The sequence below is a fragment of the Drosophila yakuba genome, unplaced genomic scaffold (assembly GCF_016746365.2).
Source record: "Drosophila yakuba strain Tai18E2 unplaced genomic scaffold, Prin_Dyak_Tai18E2_2.1 Segkk50_quiver_pilon_scaf, whole genome shotgun sequence".
In the NCBI taxonomy this organism is placed as follows: domain Eukaryota; kingdom Metazoa; phylum Arthropoda; class Insecta; order Diptera; family Drosophilidae; genus Drosophila; species Drosophila yakuba.
In genome coordinates, this window is record NW_025048817.1 from 1,197,076 (window position 1) to 1,209,933 (window position 12,858).

Below are 12,858 nucleotides of genomic sequence, written 5' to 3' on the forward strand. Positions count from 1 at the left end.
GCAACCTCACTGACATGCTTTTCGCGGCAAAGCCGAAAGTCATGCCGTCAGCTCTGGCCTTCGCGCAAGAGGTGGAATCTAACCACGAGAGGTTAGCTTCCAGTTTTGCAAAAAGTCAGGAAGACAAAGATCGCGAACCTACTGCAAAAGCGCAGGGTCGTCAACTTGACAAGTACGACTACCATGACCCACAACCGAATAATACCAAAAATCCGTATTTCAATAGGCAGCATAAGGCACAGGTTCACGCCGACCCGCAAAATGTCAAAAACTATAAAAACAACGGCTCACCAGAGCCTATGGAGGTCGATTCCTCCTTTTCTAAATTGCTGCATCCGACCCAGGCAAATGCTTACCAGAACAAAAAACCAGCCATCTCTGAGCGCACAGGCGCCGTGAGGAAACAACAAAAAATTAACTTCATTACGCAGAATGCGGAAGAAAAGACAGGAGCATATGCCGCCGCCGCCTCCAAAGCGGAATCGAAAATAGACGACGATGCCATTGCCGAGTATGATTCTGACTATGTCAATTTTTTAGGGGAAAATCCCTGTTACCCGTCATCAGACGAAGAGTAGCGGGGGTACCGATAAATTTCATTTTATACATCGGCGCGTCAAAAAATTTCATCCGACCTCTCCAAGAGCTAAAGGGTATCCGCCAGGTGGGCTCTCCTTTCGAAATTTACTCAATTCATGGCGCCACCACTGTCACAAAAATATGCATCGTCTCAATTTTTAATTTGAAAGCGAATTTTTATTCATTCTACCAGATTTTACAATATTCGACGGGATAATTGGTGCTGATCTGTCAACACAGGCCGGCTCATCATATTGCCTCGCTTCCGCCCAACTCAAATGGGGTAACGAGGTTGAGAAGATTTCATTCCATAAATGCACTGACGTCAACTTCACTAAAGTGGAGTGCGCAAATGAACCACCTTTGGTGAAAAAGGCATTTCTGGGGATGATAAAAAGCCGAAAAAACGCCTTCGCAGATCCCAACGAGGCACTGCCATATAACACATCGGTGGTGGCCACGATTAGAACGACTAGCGAAGAGCCCATTTACGTCAAATTATATCCATACCCAATGGCAGCAGATTCTGTCAATAACGAGATCCAAGACCTGCTTAAAAATGGTACAATTCGGAAGTCGGTGTCTCCTTATAACAACCCAATATGGGTGGTTGATAAAAAAGGAACCGACGAGGCCGGCAATCAAAATAGACGATTAGTCATAGACTTTTGTAAGCTAAACGAAAGGGGACTACCCTGGACAAATACCCGATGCCAGATATCTCTATGATAATGGGCAACTTGGGCAAGGTCAAATTCTTTTCGACACTGGACCTCAAGTCCGGTTATCACCAGATCGTCTTAGCGGAAAATGACCGCGAAAAAACTTCATTCTCCGTAAGCGGAGGGAAGTACGAATTCAAGAGGCTTCCCTTTGGCTTGAGAAATGCTGCCAGCATCTTCCAGAGAGCCATTGATGACATTCTCAGCGAGAAAATCGGCAAGACTAGCTATGTCTACGTCGATGATGTAATAATCTTCTCAGAAAACGAGAATGCTTATGTCAAGCATGTCAAGCTTATTTGCATAAGCAATGCAAATATGAGAGTTTCAGTAAAAAAGTAAAGTTTTTTTTTAAAAAGCGTAAACTTTCTTGGCTTTATAGTCACCAGTGATGGCACCACTACCGACCCAGAAAAGGTCATGGCCATAAAAGAGTTCCCCGAACCAAAAAAAGTAATTGAGGTTAGATCATTCCTAGATCTCGCGAGCTATAACAGATTCTTTATTAAGGACTTTGCAGGCATAGCAAGGCCTATTTCGGACATCTTCCGAAAACGGAAGTGTATGCAGACATAGATGTGTCGCGATCCAAGTACAATTCAATGAGGCGAAAAAAAATTTTTTCGAAAAGCTGCGCAACATATTTGCATCCAAAAACGTGCTTAGATACCCGGATTACAAGAAGCTATTCTATCTAACGACGGATACTTCAGTCGACGGTATTGGAGCAGTGCTTTCACAAGAGAACCGTCCTATTACAATGATCTCGAGGACATTCAAGGATAGGAAAATGAACTGCGCCACAAATGAAAGGGAATTATTAGCCATCGTTTGGGCGTTGGCCAAACTGCGACACTATTAATATGCGGCGAAAGATATAACTATCTTCACTGACCATCAGCCATTGTCATTCTCGGTATCAGATTCTAACCCTAACGCGAAAATTAAAAGGTAGAAGGGTCGCATCGAGGAAACTGGTGCGAAGGTAGTATATAAGCCGGAAAAGAAAATTTGGTTGCTGATGCCCTGTCTAGGCAGCAAATTAGTGCCATAGAAGAACAGGACGTAGAATCATGCATTGCGACAATTCTCAGTGAGATTTCCCTCACCCACACCATGGAAAAAACGGATAAGCCCTGTGGCGACCGGCGTTGCCAACAACCAAGCATCGGGAGAGCAGCGACGGGAGAGACACTACCGATCGCCTAGTGTCTGAGTAAGAGAATGGATTACTCCTGAGCGGACTGCCAAGCAGCGTGGATGTGCGAATACCATAGATCTAAATAAACGAACTGAATATATATAACTATAGATCATAACGCGTGTTACTCTTAGTAAGCGGGGCATTACATTGGCGACGAGTGGAAAAATCGGTAAATGATAATGATAATAACTAAAACTTTGGTAAATTTGATGAATTAGGAAAAAGGCGCGAAATTACGGTAAACGAGTGGCGTGATATAGGCTGTGCGTGAGTGTGTGTGTGATGGAACGTGCCTACCGGCATATACATACATAAAAATGTGGAAAGAGGAGAGAAGGAATAAGCTGCGTGAGTGCAGATTGCACGTTGCCAACATAAAATGACGTTAAGCACAAAGCGGAATGAGTAACATTATATGCACAATTTTTCGCTCACTCTCATCCAACACACATGCACTCCGACAGATAGGCTGAGTGAAGAGATTACTCTTCGCAAGCTTAAGAGAAAGTGAGTTAGAGAGACACTCTCTAGCAACCAGGATATAAGAAAAATAACCAATAAGAGTAATACTCTTTACAAGCTTAAAAGGTGAGCTGGAGAGAAAGTTCTCTAGCAACCAAAGAGTTGCAAGGGCCGAGTACGCATTATAAGCTCTAAGAGAGGAGCCAAGTAGTGGTACAAGCCAAAGCATATTTTGAAAAAAAAAGAAAAGAAACAGAACACGAAATATACAAATAAATAAATATTTTAATAATAAAAAAAAAAAATTTAATTAAAAAAAAAATAATAAAAACGGAGGAAAAAGGAAAAATATTACAAGCTTTTAAGAAAGAGCTGGGTAATCGGTTTGAGTTGCAAACAAAAAGGTTAAAGGTCGGGTGGAGCAGTATTCTCTCCACAAGCCAAAAGAGTTCATAAAATTTAAAAGGAAAAACGGAAACAACAAAACCCCAAATGTAAATGGGAGGTATTATTGAACTGAGGCTGAGTAATAATTACAAGCTCCTAAGAGAGAATTACAAGTCAAGTCGTAAATCTAATAATGTCTTTCGTCGTAAACTCCAATTCTAGGTCCCGTATTGAAAATGACCGACAGTGTCATTAAACCGTTTCTGTGCGAGGTGATCGACAAGGCAATCCTCCGAAATGAATGGGAGAAGTGGTTGAGGGCATTTACAATATACCTCGAGGCCGAGGGTATTGATACCGAGAAGCAGAAGAGGAGTAAGCTACTGCTTTTGGGAGGAGTCCAGCTACAGTCAGTAGTATACTCTCTACCTGGTGCGCTGGTGGAGCCCAGCGACGGAAATAAAGAAGACATCTATAAAATCCTCATCGACCATTTAAATAAACACTTCTCACCGAAGCAGAACTCAACGTTTGAAAGACATCTATTCAGAGGCCTGACACCGTTGGACACAGAAAGCTTTGGTGATTTCATGCTGCGACTCCGCCAACAAATGCAACGATGTGCATTTGGATCCTCAAAAGCGGAGATTGAGAATATATGTCTAAAGGATAAAATCATAGATGTGTGGGCACCTCTAGACCTCAAGAAAAGACTTTTGGGAAAGGAGTATTCACTAGAGGAAGTGATCGAAGCATGTCAGGTTGAGGAGCAGATCAACAAGGAATCAAAAGAAATGACATCAAGACCAATTGCGGAACCCATCTGTAAAATTACACATCGTGGTTTTAAACAGAGTGGGGAGTGCCCCAGATGTGGAAAATTCGGACACACACACAACGACCCATCATGTCCGGCAAGAAATGTGACTTGCAATAAATGCTCGAAGCCTGGACACTTTGCCAGGAAGTGCCGAACTAACTTGAACGGCCGATTCCTTAAGTCTCAAAGGAATAACCTGAAAAGGCCTCGCACGTATATTCGCTCTGTCGAAGAGGAGGCCACCAGCTCCAAACTCAAAAAGGGCGAGGCACATTGCTTTAAAGTGTCAAGCGAAGATGAAGAGGAGTTCATACGATGCCGAGTGGGAGGCCGTGAAATTTCTTTGATTATTGACTCGGGGTGCAAGTTTAACCTTGTCAGCCACGCGGACTGCTCTCTGCTAGTGAAGAGAAAAGCCACAGTCTTTAACGTAAGAACTCATACAGAAAAGCAATTCCGAGCCTATGCCTCTAATAAATTACTACGAGTAATGTATATTTTCGAGGCCCCAATTTCCGTTGAGCCGGGTACCGAAGAGATTGCCTCATTTTATGTGATTGAAAATGGAGAACAATCTCTGCTGGGCCGAGACACGGCTATAGAATTAAAAGTCCTCCGACTGGGAAGAAACATTAACCGTATTGAGGAAATGGAGCCTTTTCCAAAATGGAAAAACATTGAAGTAAGCCTTTCCATAGATTATGATGTGAAACCCGTTCAACAACCAGTGAGACGAATCCCGGCAGCGCTCGAAGACAAAGTTATGGAAAAACTGGATGAAGTCCTGAGTCGAGATATAATTGAACCAGTCACGGGCCCGAGTGCTTGGATATCTCCCATTGTGCTTGCGTTTAAGGAGAACGGGGACATCCGCTTATGTGTCGACATGCGACTGGCAAAAAAAGCAATCCTACGGGAAAACTACCCATTACCAACTTTCGACTGCTTTATGACCAGACTCAAAGAGGCTAAATTCTTCGCACCCCTAGACCTCAAGGACGCCTATCACCAACTGGCCCTTGATGAATTGAGCCGGGAAATAACAACGTTCATAACTCCAAGGGGACTTTTCCGCTATACGCGTTTGATGTTTGGAGTAAATTCTGCTCCCGAAATTTTTCAACGCCTTCTCGAGCAGATGCTATCTGCGGTACCTAACGCCATGAACTTCATCGATGATGTCATCATCTTTGGCGCAACTGACCTCGAAATCGACAGCGCCGTAAAAGAAGTATGCCAGATCTTTCAGGAAAATAATGTCCTACTGAATAAAGAAAAGTGCATCTGGAAGACAAGCAAACTAAAATTCCTCGGACATATTTTATCCGACAAGGGAATAGAAGTCGACCCTGAGAAAATTGACGTCATCCGATCTTTCAGAGACCCAAAGAACAAAGAAGAAACGCGGAGCTTCCTCGGTTTGGTGACCTACGTCGGGAAGTTCATTCCGGACCTTGCAAGTCATACAGATCCTCTAAGAAAACTGCTGAAAACTGAAAGCAAATTCACCTGGGGCGAAGCCGAGAAAAATGCTTTCAGCAACCTAAAGAATCTCCTATCCAAGGTACCCAAATTATCATATTTCAATCCAAGGCATCGAACACGGGTGATTGCGGACGCCAGCCCGGTTGCCCTTGGGGCTGTGTTATTGCAATTCAAATTCGACAACGAACCTTTAATAATTACCTTTGCTAGCAAGGCGCTGTCGGAGGTGGAGAAACGCTACTCCCAAACTGAAAAAGAGAGCCTAGCGCTGGTTTGGGCAGTGGAGAAATTTTACTACTATCTGGCAGGCCTGCACTTCGAACTCGTAACTGATCACAAGCCCTTGGAAGCCATTTTCAAACCAACATCCAAGCCCCCAGCTCGCATTGAAAGGTGGCTGCTGCGGCTCCAGTCATATACGTTCACCGTTATCTATAAATCCGGAAGAGACAACATATCAGATGCGTTGTCTCGACTCTGTCAACTACCGGCGGTAGAACCAATCGACCACAAGACGGAATACAGCATCCTTCGCGTCGCACAGAGCTCTATACCAAGATCTATGACAATTCATGAAATAGCAGAGTCTTCCAAGAGGGATGAAGAGATTATGGATGCAATCAGTTGCCTGGAGAACGACTCCTGGAAGCCCGATAGTTCAGTGGGCTTCTACCCGTTTCGGTATGAGCTTTCAGCGGTTGGCTCGCTCCTTTTGAGGGGAAACCGCCTAGTCGTGCCAACATCTCTGAGAGTAAAAATACTGGAGTTAGCCCACGAAGGACATCCCGGCGAGACAGCAATAAAACGCCGCCTGCGATCCAAAGTATGGTGGCCACAAATAGACAGAGAGGCAGAAAAGTTTGTCAAAGCTTGCAGAGATTGTTGCCTGGTATCACAAGACATCAGGCCACCCCCTATGGACGGGAATCCTTTTCCCACTGGCCCTTGGATTTGGGTAGCGTCGGATTTACTAGGTCCGCTTCCCAACAATGAATATGTTCTAGTCTTCATTGACTATTTCTCACGATATATGGAGCATAAGTTTCTTAAAACCATATCTTCAACGACCCTGGTAGAGGCAATGAAAGAGATCTTCTGTAGACTGGGATATCCTGAGCACCTACGAACGGATAATGGACGCCAATATGTTAGCGAGGAGTTTTCTAACTACTGCAAAGCGTGCGGCATTAAACAAGTTCGAACCCCACCGTATTGGCCGCAAGCAAACGGGGAAGTTGAAAACATGAACAGAGCCCTTATAAAACGCTTAAAAATAGCATACGCAAATGGAAAAACTACAAAGAGGAAATCCAAAAATTCGTTCTTATGTACAACGTAACCCCACATGGAACAACAGGGTCTGCGCCCACAAAGCTGATGTTCAACAGAGTCATCCGTGACAAAATACCGGGCATTGGGGATATCTGCGAGAATACCTTAGACTCTGGAGAGAGAGATAAAGATATTATTGAAAAAAATAAGGGAAAGCAGGCAGCCGACAAAAGAAGAGGGGCAAAGGAAGTCGATATAGAAGTGGGCGACAAGGTGTTTTTGAAAAACGTAGTGTTCCCAAACAAACTTACACCAAACTTCGACAAGACGGAATTTACGGTTTTAGAACGACACAATAATATTGTGGTGATCGAAGGGGGTGGTAGAAAACTAACAAGAAATGCCTCACATCTTAAGAAAGTTCCAGCTAGCCAAACGTATCCAGCCTCCTGCCCAACGCCGCAACCAAATGACAGCTTACCGGAATCAACACCTACCTCGGAGAACGCAGTACTCCAGCCCACAGAAGGAAGCCCCGGGATCCAGCCACCCCTGCCGTCATTAAAGCTAAAACTCGTTAATAAAGGAGGGATGTGGCGACCGGCGTTGCCAACAACCAAGCATCGGGAGAGCAGCGACGGGAGAGACACTACCGATCGCCTAGTGTCTGAGTAAGAGAATGGATTACTCCTGAGCGGACTGCCAAGCAGCGTGGATGTGCGAATACCATAGATCTAAATAAACGAACTGAATATATATAACTATAGATCATAACGCGTGTTACTCTTAGTAAGCGGGTCATTACATTGGCGACGAGTGGAAAAATCGGTAAATGATAATGATAATAACTAAAACTTTGGTAAATTTGATGAATTAGGAAAAAGGCGCGAAATTACGGTAAACGAGTGGCGTGATATAGGCTGTGCGTGAGTGTGTGTGTGATGGAACTGCCTACCGGCATATACATACATAAAAATGTGGAAAGAGGAGAGAAGGAATAAGCTGCGTGAGTGCAGATTGCACGTTGCCAACATAAAATGACGTTAAGCACAAAGCGGAATGAGTAATATTATATGCACAATTTTTCGCTCACTCTCATTCAACACACATGCACTCCGACAGATAGGCTGAGTGAAGAGATTACTCTTCGCAAGCTTAAAAGAAAGTGAGTTAAAGAGACACTCTCTAGCAACCAGGATATAAGAAAAATAACCAATAAGAGTAATACTCTTTACAAGCTTAAAAGGTGAGCTGGAGAGAAAGTTCTCTAGCAACCAAAGAGTTGCAAGGGCCGAGTACGCATTATAAGCTCTAAGAGAGGAGCCGAGTAGTGGTACAAGCCAAAGCATATTTTGAAAAAAAAAGAAAAGAAACAGAACACGAAATATATAAATAAATAAATATTTTAAAATTTAAAAAAAAATTTTAATTAAAAAAAAAAATAATAAAAACGGAGGAAAAAGGAAAAATATTACAAGCTTTTAAGAAAGAGCTGGGTAATCGGTTTGAGTTGCAAACAAAAAGGTTAAAGGTCGGGTGGAGCAGTATTCTCTCCACAAGCCAAAAGAGTTCATAAAATTTAAAAGGAAAAACGGAAACAACAAAACCCCAAATGTAAATGGGAGGTATTATTGAACTGAGGCTGAGTAATAATTACAAGCTCCTAAGAGAGAATTACAAGTCAAGTCGTAAATCTAATAATGTCTTTCGTCGTAAACTCCAATTCTAGGTCCCGTATTGAAAATGACCGACAGTGTCATTAAACCGTTTCTGTGCCCTGTCTAGCCAGCAAATTAGTGCGACCATTCACAGTAAGATTTCCCTCACCCACACCATGGAAACAACGGATAAGCCCCTAAACTGCTTCCCGAACCTACTTATTCTAGAAGAGGCCCGCTTCTCGCTAAAACGCTCTTTCGTTCTCTTCAAAAATAAGAAACGACACGCGATCAACTTCACCGACAAGGAGTCATTACTCAATGACCTTGCAGATGCAATAGTCCCCAAGGGGGTAAACGAGGAAAGGAGGGAAGTCATATTAGCAGAACACAATAGGGCCCACCGGGCGGCTGTAACACTGGCGAAAAACAATATTGTCAGTCCAAATATCCTAGACCATTCAGACTTAAAATCAGTTTGGCTGAAAGAAGGTTTCCCAGTCACTTGCAAAGGAGTTATGCTGCGAATAACCGACAACATGGTATCAAAGTGTGGAGAAGAAGTCCATACAATCAAAAACTGCACCCCAACACCAGGGGCTACCTTTTGCCAACTATCAACGGAAAGCTAATGCGCTAGGGAACTACACTCAGGCGTTCTAGCGCAACGCGATTCGCAACCAAGCGACTTACACCCGCTTACCACCGCGTGGATGGGGCAATCATCATCATCATTGACCGGCCAGCCAGGGTCACGGTGGGCAACGGAACAGAAGTCTATCTACGTGGCACACCTCATCACCTTTTTAAATCACGACAAGGCTCCAGGGGTAGCTAGTTCCCAATCATTGAATATCACCGCCAACAGAGATATTCTGAATCTCGCCTATCTTCACCAGCTGAGTGAACGTAAGTTGGAGTTCATCAAAGAGTTGGGGAGAGAAATTGATACTGATTGTAAAGACCCCCGAATTCACAATTAATACACGCCGAGCTTCTGCTATTTGGTTGTTTTATTTGTCCTTCAGTAATACACTTATCAGTCCGGTGGTTCAGAATTGACTGACTCTCCCTCTCTCAGAGCTCACTCATCACCCAGTCTCTCCCGCTCCCACATCCGTGACGTCGCGGCTTGCTCCATTAGCGTCGCTGTTTGGTACAGGTTCCCACACTGATCATTCACATCGCATAATATTTATCGCAGCAGCGATTTGTTGTGCATTGATTTGTATCGGCATCACCTGTCTACGGTTCATCGGAGCGCGGAGATCTGCAATCCAATTAAAGGGGATGATCGCCGAATAAGGACCAGCCGAGGACGGCCGTAATCTTGAAGGGCGATTAGTTAACACAATCCAACAAACTAGAACAGTTGGCTCAGTGTATGAAACATAATATCAAAGTGCTGACCCAGCATTGGGCCGAAAACCCGTGCGCAGCCGGCAAACACAGCATATTTGCGTGGCCACTGCGAGTCTTTGTTAGGTTTAAGAATCATTTTAAGTTTCAGTTTGAATTTGCATTTACCAGAATAAAGAGCGGAAGCTCGTTAACTCCGACTAAACGTCGTAAAACAATTTGTTATTAATTACTCTGCCAGACCATAAGGGTGGCAGTTAAAAGAGGAAAGTTCCTCTCAACGTAAATAATAATTTTCTCCTGTTCCCCGGACCCCCCGGAGCAGCTGGCGAAGGAAGCCCTTTACCTCTGGAGGAAACCTGACGGATGACAATATCGCAAGACGGTGCGATCCATCTTCAAATAATTTATATGTTCAGGGATTACACGATTTACGGCTATGCCGTACTTACGCACTTTCCATCAATGTCAGCAGGCCTGATGACTGTTGATGTGTAGCTATGAGTATTAAGTTATGTTGGGAAAATCTCATATATATTTCTCAGATCTTCCACAACGTACGCTAAATTAGAATCGTAGAGGTTAGAAGTACATATTCAGAGGAAAATTAACCCATATATGCAAAACTACTCTAAAGGTACTCAAGCTTGGACACGATCATTCGTGTTGGGCTGCTTCAGGTACGCAGCGGATGCAGCGTCACAACCAGCAGCTTCTCGCTGGAATCGGGGCGTGCACGAATATTCATGCTATGCGCATGGATGAAGAAGCACGCATAGGCGTGTCCTATTCGATGTTTGCGACAGGGACTTCACACCAATTGTATGTGCGCGATGAAGGCGAAGAAAAGATGCACACCAAGCCGATGTGTGTAGAATAGATAAAGGACTCCAACTCGGGGTGGCCTGCGATTTGCACATGGTTGGTAGCAGAAAGGAAAAAGCACAGCTTTCCGCTGCACGCGGTGGGTGCTCCGGTTGCACGCAGCCACAGAAACTTCCACACGTGGTAAAAATTTGAGGTCGAAAAACAATGTAAGCCGCTTAGGCATCGCGGCCAATAGGACTTCTATTTCCGAATAGTGGGATGGGCAGCATACGCTATTTTAAAATGAATTGTTAAGCACTGGCGATTGAATGTACTCGAATGCTTACCAATTGATGTTAAAGCACGATTTAAACTAACTATTGCCAGTATTTGCCTTGAAAATTGGAACGCGTTGAAAAGTTAAGCTGCACTCGATCACGCCTTTTAGGAAAGAGAACGGAAGTATAAAGATCGAGTGTGACCGTAGCTTGCCCAAAGTCGTATTCGGGGATTTTACGATATTTTATTGGGTAATATTCGATTTTGCCAGGATCTGAACTTGGCTATGATGGATCGTTGCCAAATGATTGCGATAACTCCTAGTGGGTTGCTTTCCTGACTCGACTCCTACAACTAATACAAAAATAAAAAAATATCAAAACTTTTTTCAGAAGTGTGGGTGTGGCAGTATTGGGCGATTTGTGGGCGTGGCAACATGAATCAACAAACTTGCGCTGCGTCTATGTCTATGGAGTCTTTATGCTTAATCTCAACTTTCTAGCTTTTGTAGTTCCTGAGATCTCAGCGCTCATACGGACGGACAGACGGACGGACAGACGGACAGACGGACGGACATGGCCAGATCGACTCGGCTATTGATCCTGATCAAGAATATATATACTTTATATGGTCGGACCCGCTTCCTTCTGCCTGTTACATACTTTTCAACAAATCTAGTATACCCTTTTACTATACGCGATAAATATAATATATCATCTATTTACCTATGCAGTTTAAAAGTGTAGATGATATAGAAGAAGAAAAAATAAACAACTTTATGGATTAGATATAAAAACAAGAGAGAACGCTATAGTCGAGTTCCCCGACTATCTGATACCCGTTACTCAGCTAGTGGAAGTGAAACTTGCACGCGGCTTTGAGCATGTATTCAATGTATAACCTATCTGGAGACGAAATAAGGCGGTTGCAATAAGGCAACATTCAAAACGCAATAAGGCGATTGCAATAAGGCAACATTAAAAAAAACAAACAACAATTTAACTAACTCTCAATTTTTTCTATTTCTTTAACTGAAATTTCTATAAAATAACTAATCATTAGAATAAGATCTATCTGGCAAATATATTAAGTTAGTCTTTTATAAATATGTATTAAAAACAAAAATATATATTTAAGCAATTAAAAACGTATCCTATATATAAAGCTACTAAATATAAACTACAGAATACTTACAATTTAAGGAAAATGTCTCAATTAAATAAAACATAACCAAAACAAATATTAACCAGAATTATGACTAGACTACCCATTGACTTGTCGACGAACGATATAACATCCGACTCGGGATCCCTCACAACCGATTCCAATTTGGTAACCACAACTCAAGAGGTATTCAATTCCCTTCGTATACCGGATGCAATTAGGTTTCTTCCGGTATTCGAGGGTAACCCCAAGGCACTCAAGGATTTTATAGAAAACGTTGAGGAGATATTGATAATAATAATAAAGGATACGGAAATGACTCCATATGGCAAAATGCTGTTAAGAGCTATTCGTAACAAGATTGAGGGTAAGGCATATGAAGCGGTATTATCGTCCGGTCCTCCACTTGTGTGGCACGACATCAAACAAACCCTGATTAATACATTTTCCGACAAACGCGACGAGTCTACGTTACTGTACGAATTGTATTCCTTATCTCTTCAAAATTTGTCTGTCACTAAGCTTTTTGAAACGATTACAGAAATCAAGACAAGCCTGTTTAATCAGGTTGAAAACCAAAAATTACCGAGTGCAGTAGCTAGTGCAAAGAATGAGTCATTCAACCAAATATGTTTAAATACATTTGGATAAAAGGACTTT

The 12,858-nt window shown here is 43.0% G+C and overlaps 1 protein-coding gene across 1 annotated transcript; it reads left to right on the forward strand.

The window, feature by feature from the left end:
* The first annotated feature begins 2,822 nt into the window (after positions 1-2,822).
* On the forward strand, positions 2,823-7,606 carry LOC122319673 (uncharacterized protein K02A2.6-like). Its single transcript, XM_043207268.1, has 3 exons — positions 2,823-2,853; positions 3,577-6,838; positions 6,937-7,606. Exons 1-3 carry the CDS (start codon positions 2,823-2,825, stop codon positions 7,604-7,606), a joined length of 3,963 nt encoding a protein of 1,320 aa, XP_043063203.1.
* The last annotated feature ends 5,252 nt before the right edge of the window (positions 7,607-12,858 follow it).